Genomic DNA, 22,417 nt, shown 5'->3' with positions numbered 1-22,417 from the left:
TTTCCTCCTTTGAATACAGATCCCATTAAGAACTTTAAAAAGGTGGTTGGTACGTAAAGTTTATGGTGCACCTCTCCATTTATGTGATTAAAAATGAAACCACTAAAGCAGGAAATGTAATTTTAAATGATACACACCTTACATGTATGCTAGACTTAGAATACGGTCTATGATTTTCTCTCCATCTCCCTCTCTCTGCATGTACCCACTTTGTAGATACCCTAACAGTGTATCGGATAACTCCATGGCCGGATTCTCAGGTTGGGTCAATGCTCATTTTCTCCACTCTCGAGGCACTGGCTTGTCTAAAACTAACTTGAGAAAATTCCAGGTTTGCTTTTCACACTACGGCGTAAGGCTCGAACGCCGTCTTTGGCCATGGAGCGCGGGGCCCCCAATCAGCTCCCAGGCCGACCAGTCTGTATTTAAGGAGTTGTTCTCTTCTCACCCAAATAACTCAACTGGCTCGCACCTATCAACGGCGGGAACTGGGGAAAAAAGTGAAATATCAGCCCGCCCTGAAAGCCAGTACAAGGAGATTCTCCAACTCCTAGGACCCCACAGAGAAGACAAGCAGGTGAAACACCCGCGAAACCCAGCGGACTGGTCTTGGTCGGGGAAAACGACTGCCACCGGAAGTCACGTGGCACAGCTCCGCCCGAATTCCCTATCTCGGCAGTCGACTACTCAGTCTTGCAGGCGCCTCTGGCGGGCTCCACTGAGATCCACTCTTTCGGTGCTCGACTCGCCCGTGCTGCTGCGGCCGCCGAAGGAGGGGCAAAGCTCAAGATGGCGGACAAAACGCCTGGCGGATCTCAGAAGGCCAGTTCGAAGGTAATTTCTTAGAGGACTTTGTAAGTTAGTGAGTTTATCACTGTCCTCTGGGGCCCACAGACGCTTCTGGCCAGCGGGAGGAGGTTGGGCTGGGATTCCCTGTTCTGGTCACGACTGTAGGCCTGGGGCCCGACGCACTATGGTGCGCAGGTTGAGAGGCCTGGTGTCTCCCTTTAGTCCCAGGCTGGATTCGGCTCGAGACTGGCGGGCCCGGGGTGGGTGGCCTGATTAGTTCGGCCTGCGGTTGGCATTGGAGTGAAGTCAGGGATTTAGATTGAGGTTTGAAGCCGTGAAAACGCGCCCCTGTATTTGTTTGTTGATCTCTGAGGCCGCCGGACAGCGCTTGGGAGAGGCGGGAATCGCTTCCCGGTGTTTAAGTGTTTGCCTCTCTTTCCTCGGTTCTTAGGTTTTAGATCTCACACGCTTCCGGTGTCCCTCAGTTTCCCTCTTGCCCTCCGGGGAGTAAATAACATCTAGGCCTGCAAGTTGTGAGGGGAGGACCAATGGTGGAGGGACGCGGGGTGGGAAGTGCAGAGGCGGGAGCAGCTCTCCTTTGCAGAGCTGCATCACCAAGGTTATTGCTACGCTCTACACGTGGTCTTACCTCACTTAAGAGGAAGTATAAAATGAGCACTTTTTTTTTTTTTTTTCTTTTTTGAGTGTTCGTTTTCAAGGACTCGGGGTCTCCTGCATCTCCATGTTGTGTGTTCCCCTCAAAAGAGAACTTCCAAAGACTTGGAAGCCACTTAAGATTGTTAAATTAATTTTGAGTTAACAGGGAACCGTGTGCACGTCTTGTGAAACCACTGAGCTGTAGAAGTAGTTTAACAGTAGTTAGGTGGTGGTTAGCATCAGGTCTTAGTTGCCATCTTGGGCCGGTCATTTAATCTTCTTTTTTTTTTTTACTTCTAGTTTCTCATCTTGAACACGATATTAAAAGTAATAGGTACTGCCTGAAGTAGTTATTAAGCTTTTTATGCTAATAAAAGAAGTTGTGTAACACTTAAAGATTCTAGGGACTGTTAACATTTTGCGGAGTGTATGATTATAAATCGGTTATTAGGAAGTTTAGGTTGGACAGGGCGAATCCTGAGATTAGTTTGTTCTGAGAAATAACCCATTTTATATTTGGTTTATGTCTAATAAGTCATAATCTTTATGATATTTTGTGAATGATGTCCATAATTAGTTTGTAATTAGTACTGTCTTTACCTTTCATCCTTTAATTTTGTAGAAACTGTGGTAGAGGGCCAGTTTTGGCTGTTTTTACATCCTACTTTTACTCTTTGTCAGTTTCTTCCCTCTCCAGTACCTTTCCCTTAGCGTTGAGCGGAATGGTTGGGTACATCGCTTAGGTCACTACCTCCCAGAGCCACAAAAACAGCCCTGCTTGCTGCTGTTTGAGAACTGTTGATAATGCTACTACACCCTTACTAATTTGCGCCAGTTTCACAGCTTTAGTTTCTTTCAAAGTAATATTTTAAGTATCTCCTACTTGACTCCTTGGATACATGGAAAACATTTCAATATATATGTTCAGGTTTTCTTCTAAAATACTATTTCTCATGGTTTTGTGTGGCTGTTCCTATAAGGAAATTGTTGGATCTTCCAATAATAAATATTTTCAGTTTATATATTGCTTTAGATTATCTTCCGTTCATGCTATTAAGAGATTCCTTACCGATGTTTGTAAAAGGAATCAGAGTATCTCAGGACTCAAATGATGTTGATGTGATTTTCTTGATTAATTTGAAGAGCTGCATGATACAGTTAAAGATTATAGATTTTGATGACAAACAAAAGACATTTGGATTCAAATCCTGAATTGGTAATTGATTATATTTGTGATAAGAAGGCAGATTGCTTATACTCTCAAACCTCAGTTTTCTCATTTGTAATATGGATGTAATCTCTTTTTTATAGGGTTGATGTAAGGATTAAATGAATAAATGTCTATGAAGTACATAATCTTTGTTCCTTTTCCCTCTCCTTTTTTGTCCTTACAGGAATTAAAAAGTACTAACTTTTCAAAAATGTTCAATAAATTCTAATCCTAAGGTTTAGAATCTAAGTCATCACCTATCATATAATGACTGCCCACACTGCTGCTTTGTTTCTCACACAAGTCCAGAATTTATTGGAGAGAGTATCAGATCTTTTTGGCTAATACTACAATATTTGGAATTTCTAGCCTTTGATCTTTGTGATTTGATTTTCTTTCCTCTGGGAGATCAGATGAATGATGTATACTACAGTACAGATGGAATGAACAGATTCTTTTGTTTCATGCTCACTCTTCTTTGGTAGTTAAATTCCCATTGATATAGGTTGGCATGCTTGTTAATCATATTTCTGCACATTGAGGAAAATGTTAATTTAAAAATGTACAAGGGAATGTAATGTACAGCATGGTGACTATAGTTAATACTGTATTGCATATTTGAAAGTTGCTAAGAGTTGATGTTGAAAGCTCTCATCACAAGAAAAAGATTTCTGCATAGTGAAATATGTTAACTAGGCTTACTGTGGTGATCATTTCATAATATATACAGATACTAAATCATGTTGTGTACTTGAAACTAATATAATTTTGTTGATTGTACTTCAATAAAAATAAATTAAAAATAAAATGTTCAGTATTCAGGATTTCTTTATTGATAATCGCAAAATTATTTGATGTGTCTTAGTTGTAATTATTTTCTATGCATTTATTTATTACCAGATTAAAGTATTGCTTTATAATAGGAGAGGGCTGTTGGTGCCATGTTGTAGCATTGATTTTGGGAGGAGAATAATTATTTCCTTAGGAAATTATTAAACATATTTCCTTAGAATTTAATTTATAAAGGTTAGTTTATTATTTTGATTTTAAGAATTTTGTTTACTGGCACAGCAAAATGAGGATATGAAGCGAATGTGGTATTTTCTTTCTTTTTACATTTTCTGTGTGGGATATACTGTGATCGTAATGGATTTACGTGTCCTGTTATTTCTCTCTGTGACAGTATTTCTTTTTTGCCATATTGTCAGAAATTGGGTTAGGTATATGAACAGGTAGAAGATATTGCTGGCTTCCTTAGACATTTAGTGCTGAATTGGTTAGGGAACTGTTTTGATTGCTGATTAATGAAAGTATTTCACTTCTAAGAAATAAGTAAAATGAGGTTACATTCAAGGCTTCTGATCCTTAGGTATTTATTACTTCTTGTATATATTCTTTTGATGGTACCTAAAGATATGTAAGATTTAAATATGGTAAAATACTCTACTTTTAAATTTTATTTTTATTTTATTTTATTTTGGTGGGGGACAATAAAGCAAGGTTTATTGAGCGACAGCACAGTGATAGTACAAAGCTCCCAAGGAAGGAGGGGACTTGAGATGGTTGCCCTAAATATGGTAAAATACTCTAAATGAAACAAATCTTGAAAATTAGGTTCTTCATGGGTTGCTAGTTTTAGTTTAGATTAAAAGTTTGTTATGATTGTAATTTTATCTTAAAATATAAGGTAGATAGTTTTGTGGGTGGTTTTTTTTTGGGTGGAGAGTTGAATTATGAACTTCTGTTTTCTTGATTGGTACTCTTTTAGAGTATTTACAGCACTGGTGCTTGAATGTAACTTTTTTTTTAAAGATTTTATTTATTTGACAGAGAGAGACACAGTGAGAGAGGGAACACAGCAGAGGTGGTGGGAGAGGGAGTAGCAGGCTTCCTGCTGAGCAGGGAGCCCAGTGGAGGGCTCCATCCCAGGACCTTCGGGTCATGACCTGAGCCTAAGGCAAACACTTAAGGACTGAGCCACCCAGGCACCTCGGGAATGTGACTCTTGATATGGTTTTTTAAAAAACCCATCTTACTAGATTAATTGTTTTCTGAAAGTCCAGTTTTTATTTTCTTTTTTTATTCCTGAAGATTTTTTTCTTCCTGGAAACTAAATCCATGGAACATTCTCCTTTGCCTTAGTGGCATATGAAAGAGGGGTTCATTTGGTGTGCAAGTTGAAGACTGCTGCCTCTCTACCACTTTTTCACAAAGAGCATTGTTTTTAAAAAATAAAGTAAAAACTTGGCTACAGGATATTAAACTCGAAAACATTAATATTACAAATAACTTGCTTCATACTATTTTTAAGAAGTTTTTAATATTGCAGATCAGACATGTGTTAGATATTGTGCTGAAATAATTTTTCAAAAAGCAAGATGTGTTTGCCAGTAGCACTCAAGGCTGTTTGGTACTGTTAGCTGTCTCTTCCTTCAGGAGTTAAATTTTTTCGCTAGACTTTCCTCAGTTTAGATTAACTATGGGATGTTCAAATGTACTTAACAACTTTTCATGTATTGGTCGTGTTTTAAATATAACTTTAAAAGTCATTTTGGGTTTTTATTTAATTTTATGTTATATAGTACATGTCTTAGTGATCTATAAAGTTTTTTTTGAGAGGTGACCCTTGGTTTGCCTTGGAGAGTGATATTAAAATAGGTGGCTGCCACTTGTTAGTGAGTGGGCAGCAAAGTATGTTGATAGTGGAGTGTAACAATTTTGTTGGGTAGGTACTTGTTCTAGTAGGTAAAGTCAACAAACATATAGAGGCTCCATCACTTGGCAGATCTTGTGCTTGACTTTGAGAAGAAAATATGAAATGAGACTATACAAATTGAGGAGTGTGCTGTTTCGTGGAAGAAAAGTCAACAGATACTAGCACAAAGTAGAGGTATCTAGAAGTCTAGAGAGAAGTGACAGCTGGTTAAATGGAAGGTGGGAAGGAGAAGGCTTCAAGAATAGAGGAATTTGGGTGCCTGGGTGACTCAGTTGGTTAAATGGCATCCTTTGGCTCATGATCCCAGGGTCCTGGGATCCAGCCTCTCGCATCGGGGTCTCTGCTTAGCGGAGAGCCTGCTTCTCCCTCTCCCTCTGCCTGCCTCTCTGCCTACTTGTTCTCTCTTTCTATCTCTCTGTCAAAAAAAAAAAAAAAAAAAAAAAAGGAATTTGAGCAATGCTCAACAATGAGCAGAGGTTTGAAGGATAGAGATAGGGATATAAAAAGAGATGGACGAGGTAAAGAAAAATAAATCTGGGAAATGGATTAGTAAGTGATCTCATTTAGTCAGTGCATAGAGCACTTGCATAGGGAATACGAGTTGCTGAGATGGAAAGATAAGTTTGAGATAAATTGTGGAGATTTTGAATGCTGTGGAGTAAAATTAGAGAGCCATGGAAAATTTGAGGCAGTAAAGTCCTTTAGGAAAGAATTCTTGGGGGTATACTTCAGGAAGAATTTGGGAGTGAGGAGGACCACTTGGAAGATTATTGCAGTGCTCCAGATAAATATTGAGGATTGTTGCAGAAATCTCAGCTCAGATCTTCTCTGGGAAGCTTTTTCCCCACTCCCATTAAGATTTGCCTTTCCCCTCTTCTCCAGTGACCATTGTTTTACTTTACTTTTTTATTAGCTCTTAAAGGCAGGAGGTATGTCTTATTTTACTTTATATCTCTAATGTAAGTCATACTACCAGTAAATGGTTGAATTAAGGGAAGATCTGGACCACAGTTGTGTCTTTAGAAAGGAAGAGAAGAGTCCCCAGAGAAGAGCTGTATTAGAGGCGGGATGAACAGAATTTGACTTATGTCATTATGAGGGGATACAGGGGTCCAGGATGATCCTGTTACAAGGCTGTTGCTGGCTAACACTTATTGAGTAGTTATTATGTGCTAGACACTTTTCCAGGTGCTTTACCTGTTTCTGTCCTTCACAATAATCCTATAGGCAGGGTGCTATTCAGCTTTACAGATGAAGGAAACAGGGCCAAGTTTACAAAACTGGTAAGTGCTAAAACCAGGAAGTCTGATTCCAGAGTCTGTGCTCTTAAAAACGTTTTACTGCTTCCATATTATGAGTGAGTGAGATACAATCCACTGTCAGAAATAAAGTCAATAGGAGAAGCTTTTGGAAGGAGTTTTAAATATGTTGTTTGAGGAGCTTGCAAGTATTCGGGTGAAGATGTTCAGTAGGTAGTTTGAAAGCAGATTAGAACCTAGGAGAGGGACTAAGGTTGAAAATAAAGAGTTAGAAGTCATCTCAGTAAAATAAAGGTGTTGATGTGCTTCCTGTGGGAGAGATTGTTAAACTTGTGGACATGTAAATTGATGCTTTAGAGGACACTACATCTCTACTCTCTGCTTTTTCTATCCTGAGATAAATTTGTCTTGTGTCTACTTCTTCGTCTTCCCTTTATTTATTTATTTATTTAAAGATTTTTATTTATTTGAGGGAAAGACAGAGAGAGCATGAGAGGGGAGAAGGTCAGAGGGAGAAGCAGACTCCTCGCAGAGCTGGGAGCCAGATGCAGGACTTGATCCCAGGACTCTGGGATCATGACCTGAGCTGAAGGCAGTAGCTTAACTAATTGAGCCATTCAGATGCCCCTTGTGTCTGCTTCTTATTGTCCTAAGCTTCCCTTAATTCTGCGGATTCATTTCTTTTGGATGCTTATGGATGAAGAACTGTGCTCTAGACTTCAAAAGATCTGAAAGCATCATTAATTTGTTCTTCAGTTAAAAAAATGTAAAAACCAAACCCAAGACAAATAATATAGTCAGTTCTAGGTTACGAAGAGGGAGATGTTCAGCTTCTGAAGTAGCATTACATTTAATGTTTACTTGGACCACTGGTTTTAGAAGTTGGTTATTTAAAAAATCTTAGTACTATTTTCATCTCTCTAACTCTTAAGCTTAAAGAGTTCCGTTTTAAACGCTGTGTAATTATAGCTGCTAATCAGTGGAAAACGTCTGGTTTGTAGTAAATGTGACCAGTGCCATCTTAGGTTAATTGAAATCAGCTGTGCATCTTCATAAGCTATCCTGTTTTTATTTATTTTTTTTAAAGATTTTATTTATTTATTTGACAGGCAGAGATCATAAGTAGGCAGAGAGGCAGGCAGAGAGAGAGGGGGAAGCAGGCTCCCCGCCAAGCAGAGAGACTGATGTGGGGCTCGATCCCAGCACCCTGAAATCATAACCTGAGCTGAAGACAGAGGCTTTAACCCACTGAGCCACCCAGGTGCCGCCTGTTATTTTTAAATCCTAGAAATGATGATTTGGATATGGTGACCTAGAAGATAAAGACCAGCACTGTTTTAGCTGCTCTTGCAGGCTTATTCATCTGGGTGAACTTTAGAATTATTTTTGGCAACCCCTGCGCCCCCTTAGAAGGATTTTCCTTTGTGGTATTGAGCTGTTGAATGAAATTGCATTAAATGTATAAATAAATTTGGGTATAATTGACATTGTCTTAATAATGGGTTTTCCCATCCAGTAGTAGTATGATGGGTCTTTTCAAAAGGTGACTTGAATAACCGAATCCTTCTATAAAGTTTGTGTTTTCTTCACCGGGGTTGTATATGTTTTTTTTGTTGGTTTCTAGATGTTTTATACTTTTGGGACTATTGCAGTTAGGGTATCATTTTTGTTACTTAGCAGGTTTATACTAGTATATTGGCAAGCAGTTGATTTTTTTTTTTCTTTCTCAATCTGTTCAGCGCCTTGACTGAATTTTTTTTCTTTTTAAGAGTAGTTATTCTCGGGGCGCCTGGGTGGCTCAGTGGGTTAAGCCACTGCTTTCGGCTCAGGTCATGATCTCAGGGTCCTGGGATCGAGTCCCGCATCTGGCTCTCTGCTCAGCAGGGAGCCTGCTTCCTCCTCTCTCTCTCTCTCTGCCTGCCTCTCTGCCTACTTGTGATCTCTCTCTGTCAAATAAATAAATAAAATCTTTAAAAAAAAAAAAAAAAGAGTAGTTATTCTCTTGCATTTTCTAATTTCTAAGTGTGTGCAAATAGGCACATTTCAAACTGTTTCAGAGTGTGTTTCAGAGAATTAAATTTAAATATTAAACAATTTCTTCTTGGGTTAGATGTGAGGAGAAAGTAAAGGAGGAAGCATACAATAAAGCTGGATATAGAAAAAGAAAGATAGAAAGAATAGTGATGGAAGGTATGTTATTGCTTGGTTGTCTTGAGTTTATTTTGCTTAGGGCCCAGCACAGTGGAGTTCAGAGGAACAAATTGATTCAGAGTGAAAATCTGACCAGCTTTTCTTAGCCTTAAGTTTAGAGAAGGTAAGTAGAGCAATAATGTGTACACTTACATGAGTTTTGCTGTATTTGGTCTTTTATATATCTACAAATCTTCAATTTTCTTTTAAAATTAATACAATGTTTTGTGCATTTTATTTGAAATCTAGAACTTGGAGCGAGGGTCAGATATTTGTGGTGTTAAGATTCTTGGTTTCACTTTTAATATTTGACTATACATAAAAATAAGTAAAATCTCACTACCCAATACTTTGCAAAATAAAAAGAACTCAATGACAGTTAAATTCTGGGACTCCCAAGTAAAAATTTGAGACAGATGCCACATGTTATTTAGTTAATAGTCTTGCAGCTTGGGTTCTTCATCTGCATAGTGAAAAAACAAAACATTGAGTGCCATATGTAATTTAATCTGTACATCAATTAAGAAAAATAAGATGAGATTTTAACAGTAGACATTGTTGGAAAGTACTGTTACTTGAAGACTGAACTTTTTCTGTGCAGCAGTCAGCAGTAATGGCATGCTGAATTAGAAGCAGTCTCCTTAAAACAACTTGTAAATGGTAACCAGCAGTGGATTTGATAAAAGCCTTTTCTTTCTCTTGAACTATTTCTGCAGTAGCAGAAATAGTTTGTACCTTTTACATTAAGGGTTTATGTGTGGATTTTCTTATTACTAGAATCTGTTTCTTATATGACTGAGTAGTTGGAGGAAGGAGGGGAAGTTTCTTTGCTGTATAACAAGAAGTTGCTGCTCTGTCAGTGTTGTGGCAGTAAACAGTGTATCTTAGGACTTGGAAAGAGCTTTTGCACGAAAATCTGTCATAAAAATAGTGGTTAAGTTTCCAGATTACAGTTTATAAAGTTGATTCCTCAGATACCTCCCACTCTCATTTGTATCATATTTTGGCACATAGGCATTCTGAATTTTAAAGAATTGACTTGCACATTTATTTTAGATCACAATCTTTTTCTGAGTTCTAGATTTCCTTTGTCTGGTTTTATTAGCTGAGGCAAAATTGCTTCGAGTTTGGGAAGATTAAGTTGTATAACATGAGACATACTTGTTTTGTTAGCACAATATATTTTCAGATCACTTAAATATTGACTTTTTAATAATTGCAGACCAGATCATCAGATGTTCATTCATCTGGATCTTCAGATGCACATGTGAGTATAAAAGGCAATCTGTGTCTTCTTTTTTTTAAAGCATTCATTTAAGTAATCTGTACAACCATTGTGAGACTCCAACTCATGTCTTCTAGATTAAGAGGTGTATGCTACATGGACTGAGCCAGCCAAATACCTTTCCTTTTTTCTCTAACATTTAATTTCTCTCTGTATCTCTACATTTATGATTTTACTTGCTAAATAAATACTAATACATTGTGTCTGTTTTCTATCATGTTTTTAGCTAGGTGCCCTCTTTTTTTGTGTGTTCTGTTTGTATAAGTTTGCCCCCTCAGACCATATTAGTAACCAAGTATGTGTGTATCTTTGTTTTTTTATTGTGCTTGTAAAGTTCTCTACATATACAAGTGTGTATACTTGTACATTGGTTATGGTTTGTGTTATATGCAGTCATTCTTTTTTCACTACATGATATACCTGTTGGAAATTCCTCAACAGTTAAGGCTCTAATATAGTCTTTCTGCTGGCGTTGTAATATTCCATAGGGAGAAGTACACATGATTTTTTAAGTTGTATTTCTTTTGATGGGCATATACTTGCTTAAAGCTTTTTGACATTTGAACAGTTCTTCAATAAACATTCCTTTGCATGTTATTAAAGCAGTGCTCAAAGTATGGCTTTCAGACTCTTGGGGGTTACTGAGAATTTTTCCTGGGTTTTGTGAGTTCAGCTGTTTTATAATAATAAAAACACATTTGCCTGTTTCATCAGGTTGACATTTGCATTCGTGGTGAAAAGGCAATGTATGGGTAAATTGTTGGCATCTAACGTGAATCAAGCCAGTGTTGCCAAAATGTATTAGTTGTCATTGTGTTCTTCCCCACCTGGCACAGTAAAAGTAAAAATAAGTTAGTTTCACTTAAAAATGTTCTTGATGAAGCAGTAACAGGTATTAATGCTTAATTTTATCCTTGTGTGTGGGTCTTTTTTATGTTTTGTGTGATGAAATGGGAAGAACGTATAAGGTACTATTTCTTCTCAAAGTATATTTGTCTTGAGGAAAGGTGCTTGGTGGATTATTTAAGTTGAGAAATGAAAACTGGCCCTTTTTTTCGCTGGCATACCATTTTTACTTGAAGAAACAACTGACAGACTGGTAAATCAGACTTGGGTATTTGGCAGATGTTCTTTTAAAAGTGAAGGAAACAGATCTGTTACTTCAAAGAAAACAATTATTTGTTACTGATATAAAATTTGAGCTTTCAGGTACAAGTTAGAATTATTAAAAACTTTACCTGTACTGAATAACTTTTCTGATGAAATCGTTGGTGATATCAAGGGATGAGAGTTTTGATAGTGTATAGTGAAATTTGTCACTATTTGGACATTTGGGTTGTGATTTTAGTACTACATAAGTGATTTTTAAAAACTTGTTTCACTTTTCCTGAAGATGGATGCATCTGGACCCTCAGATAGTGACATGCCAAGTCGGACACGACCTAAGAGCCCAAGAAAACATAATTATAGAAATGAGAGTACCCGTGAAAGCCTTTGTGATTCTCCTCATCAAAATCTCTCAAGAGTGAGTGTTGATAAAGATAAGAAAGGATAAATGATTTTAATCTGTCCTTGATAGAACTTGGTGATTGGTATTTTGGTTTTGTACTGTTTGTTTCATCATGTACTATTTGAAAATAGCATTCTTTTTTGTATTTGGGTTAATGATAAACTCAAGTTCATGTAAGGAATTTTTTTTTTTTAAGATTTTATTTATTTATTTGACAGAGAGAGAGAGAGAGAGATCACAAGCAGTCAGAGAGGCAGGCAGAAAGAGAGGGAAACAGGCTTCCTGCTGAGCAGAGAGCCCGGTATATGGGGCTTGATCCCAAAACCCTGAGATTATAACCTGAGCCAAAGGCAGAGGCTTAACCCACTGAGCCACCCAGGCGTACCCCCCGCCTTTTTTTGTTTATATATGAGATAGGACTCTTGCAAAATTTAAAATTGTATTTAAAAACCAAGGAGTGGGATGTCTGGGTGGCTCAGTTGGTTAGGCCGCTGCCTTCGGCTCAGGCCATGATCCCAGGATTCTGGGATGGAGTCCTGCATCGATCTCCTTGCTCCTTGGGGAGCCTGCTTCTTCTCTTGGCCTCTGCCTGCCACTGTGCCTGCTTGTGTTTATGCGCGCACGCGCGCGCTCTCTCTCTCTCTGACAAATAAATAAATAAATAAAATCTTTAAAAAAAAAAACAAACCAAAGTAAAAAGTAAAAAAAAAAGTAAAAAAAAAATTAAAAAGAAAAAAAACCAAGGAGTGTTTTGGATATGAAATGGTTAATGGTCAGATTTACTGTTCCTCCCTTATACCAAACACTTACTGAACCAAGTACCACATGCCAGTCACTAGAAATAAATAGATGGGTAAAATGCAGTTCTTGCTCTTAGAGAGCTTATAATCTCACTGTGGGATTTAAAGAGGGATAGGTACTATTCAGTATGGTTAGTATGGTGCCCAAGGCAGTATGAGAACCCAGAGAAGGAACTTCTTTACTACGTGTATCGGCAAAGGGTTCTCATGCTCTTTTAGTCTTTTTTCTTTTTCATATACTTTTTCTTGTTGTGATTAAATTTGGGGAATTAATAAATTAATAAAAATTAAATTTGGAAATACAAAGAAGGTAGTCATCACCAGCCAATATTAACATTGATAGCACTTTATTTTTATGGTATAATATTCTAAGCATAAATATATTTTTACTTTGCTAAGATCCATTTTACAAGAATACATTTTATTTATTTATTTATTTTTAAAAGATTTTATTTATTTATTTGGCAGACAGAGATCACAAGTAGGCAGAGGGAGAATCAGGTTCCCTGCTGAGCAGAGAGGTCGATGTGGGGCTCGATCCCAGGATCCTGAGACCATGACCCGAGCTGGAGGCAGAGGCCCAACCCCCTGAGCCACATAAGCACTCCAGGAATACATTTTAAAATACTCTTTTCAAAACAAAACAAAACAAACTCTTTTCAGTATTTTTTTTTAATTTTAGCAAAAATTATTTGAAACTTTTTAATGGATGGTTGTATTTCTTTATGTAAACATTCCATAATTTCCTTAACCATTTTTCTCTTTGGTGTGTAAGGTTACTTTCTTAGAATATAGATAAATAAAATTTGAGCCCTTCTGATTTTGTTTTGTATATGTTTTTCATTGAATTTATATGTAATATTACCATTTGCTTAAAGATGGTGAATGATGACCAAACATTTTTCTTTCTACTTAGGGGAAAATTTACTTTGAATCTATTCGTGAAATCTCATTTTGGGTTATAAACTTTTATTTTTTCAAAGTAATTTTCTTTAAAATAATTTGTAGCAGTGTTAGTCTTCTGTTCAGCTTCTCTCAGGGGCAAGCCTATTTAAAAACCAGGGGATTGATAAAGTCTGATTTTTAATTGGTTAACTTCTTTTTTTGGTAGGCAAAACCTTCAGATTTCAACTACAGATTAATATTTTAGGGTATATTTAATAGACATTACTCTCTTTTAAGTTTATGAATCAAAATCTAACATTTAAATGAATAACTGAGCAACTAAAGATCTATGGATGATTTTACTTCTGCTGAAATGTGAAATATTACTACTATGTTTATAAACGTCAGTACTGATGAAGAATGAGTGAATTTATTGATTTATAGAAGGAAGTGATGTGATTTGTGGTACCTGTAATGGAGGTTATAGATGGCATTTAGATACTGAACTTGGAAATAAATAGTGCCTTCTCCCTATTTGAATGTCTGTTTTCCATCACTGCTTCTTTTGCCCAGAACCATCTGTACTTTTTCTCAAGTGATTTTATTCTTGCTGCCGGCAAGTTTGTTGAATGAGTTCTAAACCTTGGCATCTCTCTCTCTGCTTTTTAACCTTTTTTATAAAGATAATGGTTTTTGTATGTTATCAGCCTTGAGCTAGCAAATGAAGACATTCTTTAAGGAATATTTAGAATCAAGCCCAAGGTAGGCACTTGATGCTTAAGAGTAGCCTCAGTTTTTCTCCTTTACAGTGAAATTTCTTTTGTAAAGTCATCTAATCTGAAGACTTGGTTATCATATGAGCTGTACCAGTTAATAGTATTAAATATTATAGATATTAAGTATTAATAGATAGTATTAAGAATGTCTTTGTAAAGGTATGCTTTTTATTTCTTTTCATAGCCTCTTCTAGAAAACAAACTTAAAGCCTTCAGTATTGGAAAAATGAGTACGGCTAAACGAACTTTAAGTAAGAAAGAGCAAGAAGAATTAAAGAAAAAGGTAATGTTAAAATTGTATTTTCAGTTATCCTTGGAAATGTGTTCTCTGCTGCACAGACAGTAGAGAAATGGTGTTTTGTTCTTTTTTTTTTTTTTAAAGATTTTATTTACTTATTTGAAAGAGAGAGAGATCACAAGTAGGCAGAGAGGCAGGCAGAGAGAGGGGGTAAGCAGGCTCCCCGCTGAGCAGAGATCCCAATGTTGGGCTCGATCCCAGGACCCTGAGATAATGACCTGAGCTGAAGGCAGAGGCTTAACCCACTGAGCCACCCAGGTGCCCATTTTCAAAGGTTCTTGACCAGGGTATTCTCAGCTCTCAACACTAAGTCAAATCTGTAACACAAGGTACATTTGGAGGAGTCCAGTTTGTATCCCTATCTCCTCCACTGTCTCTTCTGTGTAAGATTTGGCTCTTTTCTGGTCTGTTCTTTTTGTATAAGCAAATGTGTATAAACAGGTATTGTACTCCTCTTTCTTAGGTGATCAGTGATATGCTATATCCACTATACTTTTCTCCATCTTGCTTCTTACACTTAACATTGTATCTCAGAGATTACTGCAGGTATAATGAAATATTCCTTGTGTTTTTAAATAGCTGTGTAGACATAGTAATTTTTCACTAAAATTCTATAAAGGACATTTTTGTTTTGGTCTTTTGCCATTACAGATAGTGTTGTTAATGGATAGTGTTATGCACATGGTTTTTGTTTTGTTTTTTGTTTTTTGCTAATTTGCCTTTGGGATATATTCCTGTAAGTGAGATTATGGGGTTGAATGGTAAATGTATAAATGTAGCTCTGTTAGATATTGTCAGATTGCTCTCTATAAGGTCAGGGACATTTTGCATCTCTCAGTAATGTATGAGAGGTTGTTTCCCTATAGACTTGCCACAGAGGATGTTTTTGAAGTTTTGGCAGTCTGCTCAGTGAAAAATGGTATCTCAGTGCAGTTTTAAATTTGCATTTCTTTTGTAAGTAATGTTGAACAGCTTTTGTGTTTGTTTCTGTGAGCTGTCTGCTTTTATGTAAACCATTCTTTCTAGAATTTAGTAGTACTCTGTTTTTTAAAGAAACTTTGTATATTAAGTATATTAACACTTTGTCTACGTATGACACAAGGTGCAGTGTTTTTTCCCAGTCTGTCAGTTGTCTTTTTATTTGCTTATGGTATTTTTTCCATGCAGAAACTTGTTTATTGTAATGTAATCATATTTATCAGTCTTCCCTTATGATTTCTAGTTTTCAGTGTTTTTCTTACTCCTAGCTTATAAAGGAATTTCCTCATGTTTTTTCTAATACTTCAGTAGTTTCTTTCTTTCTTTTTTTTTTAAAGATTTTATTTATTTATTTGACAGACAGAGGCCACAAGCAGGCAGAGAAGCAGGCAGAGAGAGGAGGGAAGCAGGCTCCCTGTGGAGCAGAGAGCCCGATGTGGGGCTCGATCCCAGGACCCTGGGATCATGACCTGAGCCGAAGGCAGAGGCTTTAACCCACTGAGCCACCCAGGTGCCCCAGTAGTTTCTTTTTTTTAAGATTTTTATTTATTTATTCATCAGAGAGAGAGAGAGCGCACGAGAAAGAGAGAGCACAGGCGGGGAGAATGGCAGGCAGAGGGAGAAGCAGGCTCCTAGCTGAGCAAGAAGCCTGATGTGGGACTCAATCCCAGGACTCTGGTCATGACCCCAGCCAAAGGCAGATAGATGCTTAACCGATTGAGCCACCCAGGCGTCCCTTAAAGAGTTTCAGGTTAAAAAAATTAAATTTGATTCATTTGCAGTTTCTCTTGGTATGTGATGTGAAGAATTGGTTCATTTTTATCTTTTTTTCAAATAGTCAGCCCAACATCATTCATTGAAAAGTCATTCTAGGGGCGCCTGGGTGGCTCAGTGGGTTAAGCCGCTGCCTTCGGCTCAGGTCATGATCTCAGGGTCCTGGGATCAAGTCCCGCATCGGGCTCTCTGCTCGGCAGGGAGCTTGCTTCCCTCTCTCTCTCTCTCTGCCTGCCTCTCCATCTACTTGTGATTTCTCTCTGTCAAATAAATAAATAAAATCTTAAAAAAAAAAAAAAAAAAGTGGAAACTTGGATTTAAAAAAAAAAAAAAAGAAAAGTCATTCTATTCTCCATTGATTTGAGATGCTTCTTTTATTGAATACTGAATTTCCAAGTGTTATTGGATTTACATCTCTATTTTTTGTCTGTTCCATTGGCCTTTTATGCATACATGTTTTGGGGACATTGTGAAGAGTTACATTTGAAATTGTTAAGGTTCTTTTGAGCTTTTTTCCTAATGCCAACTGTGGAGTTAATTGCTGCTTCAGCTTCTGATATTCATGTCTTTGTTTGTGAAGGAAATCTTTATTACCACTGAATTAAATCATCATGCTTTGGAAATGTCAAAAACCTTAAAAAAGTAATATATTTTACATAGTTGTCCTGTAGTTTGACTCTTGATGTCTCTAAACAAATTTACTTAGTGGGTCCTTTTCTAGTTCCACAAATTGCCGATGAAGGATCAAAGTCTCTCTTAGTTTCAAGGTTAATTAGTATCTACATCTGCTAAAGATTAGGTGTTACCTATTAGGACTGCATAACCTGCTTTTCCCAGTGAAGGGAAAGATTTTGTTTACTTATTCCTTAATGAGTTTTGCCCTGTTTACAATAATATTTTTCAGACGAAGTGGTATTAATATTTTCCTGTGTTTTTAGGAAGATGAAAAGGCAGCTGCCGAGATATATGAGGAATTTCTTGCCGCTTTTGAGGGGAGTGATGGTAATAAAGTGAAGACATTTGTGCGTGGAGGTGTTGTTAATGCAGCTAAAGGTTAGTGTGACTATCATAGTCCTTGAGCAAACCCAAAATGTCTTAGTAGAATAACTGTAGGTAATTATGAAATATGTTTGTTGTCTTTTGAATTTCACATTTCTTTTCTATCAGCACCCTCTAGTGTTGATACTAATTATCAATTAGTAGGATAAGTGGCCAGATGTATATTAATGAGAAATTTGAGCCAGATAAGTTAGATAATATCTTTCATTGTTGAATACAGTGAAACACTTTGCAAACATTTTAATATATTTCATAGTTTTATTAGTATTTTTGAGAGTTAAGGTGGTAATATGAATTTAACTTCATATTTTGTCAGTAGTGATATATCTTAGTGCTTAAAGCATTTTACTAATTTCTGTTTATTTTTAAATAAAAATGATAAATAATATGAAATAATTTTAAAAATTAGTCTTGAAACTTAACTGTTTTAAATTTCAGAAGAACATGAAACAGATGAAAAAAGAGGTAAAATTTATAAGCCCTCTTCAAGATTTGCAGATCAAAAAAATCCTCCAAATCAGTCATCCAATGAAAGACCACCATCTCTTCTTGTGATAGAAACAAAAAAACCTGTAAGTCATACCCAGATAAGTGACTTTTTATGTTCAGAGATGATACTACTAATGATTTTTTAGTTACTTCCACTGTAAGCAGGACTTTGGTTTCTTGTTTTTAATTATTTTGGGAGTAGATGTTGAGTTTTGGTGTTTAATCTTCCTAGAGAATTGATAATAAGTTAGAGTACAGCATGTAGATAGTATTCTTTTCATGTTCTTTTTTTTTTTTTAAGATTTTATTTATTTATTTGACAGACGGAGATCACAAGTAGGCAGAGAAGCAGGCAGAGAGAGAGGAGGAAGCAGGTTCCCTGCTGAGCAGAGAGCCCGATGCGGGGCTCGATCCCAGGACTCTGGGATCATGACCTGAGTCAAAGGCAGAGGCTTTAACCCACTGAGCCACCCAGGCACCCCTCTTTTCATGTTCTTTGAGCAGTGAACCTCTGGTGTTTTAGTCATAATAAGTAAAAGATTGATTATATTTTAGGTATAAATATTATGGGATTGTCTTTTTAAGCAATTCTGAACTGAGGTATTTAAATAATATCAGCATGTGTAGTGGCAGTTATCTTGGAAGACTATATGTATTCTGATAATGTATTTTTTGCCTAGAACATTTTTGGAATTAGTGTCAACTAGTGGTACTTTCTTTTAAATATTCTCAATGTTAGAAAATGGTGGGGACTTTTCATGGGGGTTAGAAGGTAGATGTGAGTCATGTCATTTGGAGCCACACTCGGTGAAGAAATACGATTACACTGAATGGTGAGACTGACTTTTCTTTTGTGACTTTTAAAATAGCTCTGAAGGCAGTGGAAAAAAGCAGTTTTATTGGGATGTAATTCACATACCATAAAATTTACTCTTTTAAAGTACAGTTATTTTTTTAAGGTGTATTCACATTTGTGCAACAATCACTAATCTCTAATTTCAGAATGTTTTTATTACCCCACAAAGAAATGTTAACTATTTTTAGTCATCCCCTACCTCTGACAACCACTAATCTACTTTTTGCCTGTTTGGATTAGTGTATTTGGGACATTTCATGCATGGAATCATATAACATATGGCCTTCTGTTTCTGACTTCTTAGCATAATATTTCAAGGTTCATCTGTATTCTAGCATATAGTAGTACTTCATTCTCTTTTATAGACAAATAATACTGTTTTATGGGTATAGCACATACTGTTTATCCATTTATCACTTGACATTTGGGTTGTCTCCACTTTTTAGCCATTATGAGTAATGTTGCTATAAACATTTGTGCGTAGGCCTTTTTTGTGGACGTATGTATTCGGTTCTCTTACATATACCTAGAAGTGGAATTGCTGGGTCAAATGGTCGACTGTTTGTTGAACCTTTTGAGAAACTGCCAAAACTCATTTCTAAATTAGCTGTACCATTTTACAGTCCCATCAGCATCATTACCAGGGTTCTAATTTTTTTACATGTCTTCACCAACACTTGTTAAAATTGTCTGTTTTTAAAATTTTAGTCATCTTAGTGGGTATGAATTTGTACCTAATCGTGGGCATGATTTGCAGTTCCCTAATGACGTCAGACATCTTTTTATGTGTTTATCATCCATTTGTAGTCTTCTGTGGAGAAATGTCTTTCATATCCTTGGCCCATTTTTTAGTTGGGCTATTTGTTGTCTTTTCTGTTGCATTTTCCACTTCCTAGAGTCAAGTCTCTTATCAGCTATACGATTTGCACATGTTTTCTCCCATTCTGTGAGTTGTCTTTGTCCTTTATTGATAGTGTCCTTTGAAACACAAAAGTTTTTAATTATGATGAAGTTGAGTTTATCAGATTTTTTCTTATGGCAGGTGTGCTTTTTGATGTCATATCTAAGAAACCATTGCCTCTTTCAAAGTCATGAAGAGTTATTCCTATGTTTTTCTCTTAAGAGTTTTATAGTTTTTTTTTAAGAGTTTTATAGTTTTTGTGCTTAAATTTAGGTGTGTGAATCATTTGAGTTAATTTTTGTGTGTGGTGTGAAGAAGAGTACCAACTTCAGTTTTTCTTGCATGTGGATATTCTATTGTTTTCACACTGTTTCTGGGGGGAAAAAAAGGCTGTTTTTCCCCATTGAATTATTTTGGCACTTCTAAGAAAGGGATCTCAAAAGCAGTTTTAAAAGAGGTGTTCCAAGATGTTACTGATTATTTTAATAATTCATAGTCCTCCTAAGGTGATTGTTTTGAAGAAGTGCATATTTTCAATGGTTGCTCATGGCAGTCACTTGGCAGTTCAGTTACTTTATGTTCTTTAGTTTTGCTCCCTCTAACAATATTGAGGCCTAAGTATCACAGGCATTTGGGAGATAAAGTTTGTGGTTCCTTTACTTTAAGACTACTCGTCATTTTCTTTAATTGCCTTAATAATTGAATTGTTAAATTCTTAATTGACGAGAAAAGGAAGTACAGTGAGAACAGAGACATTCTTTTTAATTTAAATAATTAGAACATAATTGGTACTCAAAAATTATTTAAAATGATCTGATTATTGAACCATTAATTTTGTTTGACCATGTTTTGTTTGAAGTATAACTTGTCATATCCTTCATAGCCACTGAAGAAAGGGGAGAAGGAAAAGAAAAAAAGCAATTTGGAACTCTTCAAAGAAGAATTGAAACAGTAAGTTTTATAGTGCGGAGAATGGCTGTCATAGGTATATTGAGCTGATACTTAGAGATGCAGGTATGAAGAATGTAGAGTACCAATTAGTTATCACGAAAGGCCTTAACCTATGATGAGGTTGTTTTAGAAATTATAGTGATTTCTTTTTTTTTAGGGTATGTTTGAAAATGAATTAGCATTTCATCCAGCATTGAGGTTGGTAGCATAATATGGATGCAATTCAATTGATTTATCTCATGTCCGGAGTCCTGTTTGCAGTGGAAAAAATGCGGTTACTGAGCAGTGAGCAGACTTAACCAAGAAAGAACAAATTCAGTTTGTTTTAATGTTTTATTGTTGAATTTTCTTCTCACCTTAGAAGTGAGCTTTGTATTCTAATGCTTGCATGACATACCAGAAATTTGCTTATGATTGTTATAGCTGAGGGATTCTTTCATCCTGGTTATTGGTACTGGCATTTAATTACTCAAAAGTATTTCAAGTTATATGAACATAGTACCTGGATAAGTTGTATTCCTAATAAATGTGAATAAATAACTTTTGCCTCATTATTAGTGATTATAAATGTTTTCAACAGAATTCAGGAAGAGCGTGATGAGAGACATAAAACAAAAGGCAGGTTAAGCCGATTTGAGCCACCTCAGTCAGATTCTGATGGCCAGCGTCGTTCTAGTAAGTGGCATTTATTTTAATGTTTATATTTGTGATTAACTATTCTAAAAACTAAGACTTGTTTGCTTTTCCCTCTTTTAAAGTGGATGCGCCTTCAAGAAGAAATAGATCATCTGGTGGTAATACAGTTTTTTGCTTTTTTAATTAATAGAAATTGTCCAAACCTTGTATTTTGCAGGTTATAATTTTTTTATCCCTCTTTGTCCTAGTTCTTGATGATTATGCACCTGGCTCACATGATGTAGGAGATCCAAGCACTACTAATTTATATCTTGGAAACATTAATCCACAGGTAATCTTAGAAAAGTTAGATGAATGTTGGCTCATATTCTTTATAATTATGGAAGAAAACTACTTTGCCAGTAAAAAATAAAGTCAAGAATCTGAAGTAAGCAAGTTCGGTGAAACCTAAAGGCTACTGAAGTCTTAAAAATTATCTTAGAAAATTGAGCCTTAGTGGTGTGGACTGGTATTGGCTTGCTACAGTTCTTAAGGACTTATCTCCACTTTCTGTAACTAGACTATCTGAATTTGAAATGTCTTACTGTATACTGATTTTATTTATCAAATCAGGATGTGTCCAGTGGTTGACAGAGTTCTTTTGAGACTACCCTCTTATGCATAGCATGCTTCCTTAATGGACGTCCTTTTTCTATTTTCTCTTCATCGTAGCAGACTAGTAATTTGTACTTCTGTCTTTTATGTTTGAATTCTTTTCCTTACTTCAGTGTTTCTTGTGTTATGGGGAAAATGGTGGTGGTTATACATAGTATGCTCTTTTTAAAAAATTACAGGTTTTTTCCCCTTCCCAAAGATTTGAGAGAGAGTATGTGTGTGTGCACATGTGCACACATGCAGTGGGAAGGGTCAGAGGCAGAGGGAGAAGCAGGCTCCCTGGTGAGCAAGAAGTCCGACATCCCAGGACCCTGGGATCATGACCTGAGTCTGAAGCAGATGCCCAACCACTGAGATATCCAGGCACCCATAATTGTATATATTTTGGACCTCATTGGGTATTTACTGTTTTGTTGGGTGCTGGGGGGGAAAAGTGATTAGGTGCTTTTTTTTTTTTTAACTTTCATCAGCAACATATACTTTCTCTTTGCCTTAATTGAGATAATCAGAGCTGACTGAAACAAGCCACTGGTGAAGAACAGCTTATTTTAGATGCAGGATCTCAGAAGGAGCAGGAGGGGATGTAGAGGTGTGCTTTTTCTTTTGCCACCCAGCCTCTTCACCTTGAACACTTACTTGTGTTTCTAGTATGAAAATATTTGTGAATGTCCCTTGAGGGCAAGGTTTTTACCTTTATAGGGTCCTAGTACTTGAATGGAAAATTGTAGCATTAATATATCTCAC

The 22,417-nt window shown here is 36.4% G+C and overlaps 1 protein-coding gene across 3 annotated transcripts in view; it reads left to right on the top strand.

Annotated features, from left to right (window-relative positions):
- The first annotated feature begins 734 nt into the window (after window positions 1-734).
- U2SURP (U2 snRNP associated SURP domain containing) overlaps window positions 735-22,417 on the top strand; it is a 54,516-nt gene continuing 32,833 nt past the window's right edge. For 2 of the 3 annotated variants that reach the window (XM_059391794.1, XM_059391792.1), the window contains exons 1-10: window positions 735-834; window positions 10,044-10,088; window positions 11,500-11,631; window positions 14,262-14,360; window positions 17,066-17,180; window positions 17,625-17,758; window positions 20,316-20,383; window positions 20,964-21,058; window positions 21,142-21,177; window positions 21,268-21,350. In XM_059391794.1, coding sequence (XP_059247777.1) covers window positions 790-834; window positions 10,044-10,088; window positions 11,500-11,631; window positions 14,262-14,360; window positions 17,066-17,180; window positions 17,625-17,758; window positions 20,316-20,383; window positions 20,964-21,058; window positions 21,142-21,177; window positions 21,268-21,350 — 852 coding nt within the window. In that variant the 5' untranslated portion in view covers window positions 735-789. The remainder of the gene's footprint in view (window positions 835-10,043; window positions 10,089-11,499; window positions 11,632-14,261; window positions 14,361-17,065; window positions 17,181-17,624; window positions 17,759-20,315; window positions 20,384-20,963; window positions 21,059-21,141; window positions 21,178-21,267; window positions 21,351-22,417) is intronic. The other variant, XM_059391793.1, reaches the window with a different exon arrangement.

Source organism: Mustela nigripes, chromosome 2 (genome assembly GCF_022355385.1).
Source record: "Mustela nigripes isolate SB6536 chromosome 2, MUSNIG.SB6536, whole genome shotgun sequence".
Taxonomy (NCBI): Eukaryota; Metazoa; Chordata; class Mammalia; order Carnivora; family Mustelidae; genus Mustela; species Mustela nigripes.
The sequence above is the reverse complement of the archived record's forward strand: the minus strand, read 5'-3'. Positions and strand labels throughout refer to the sequence as shown.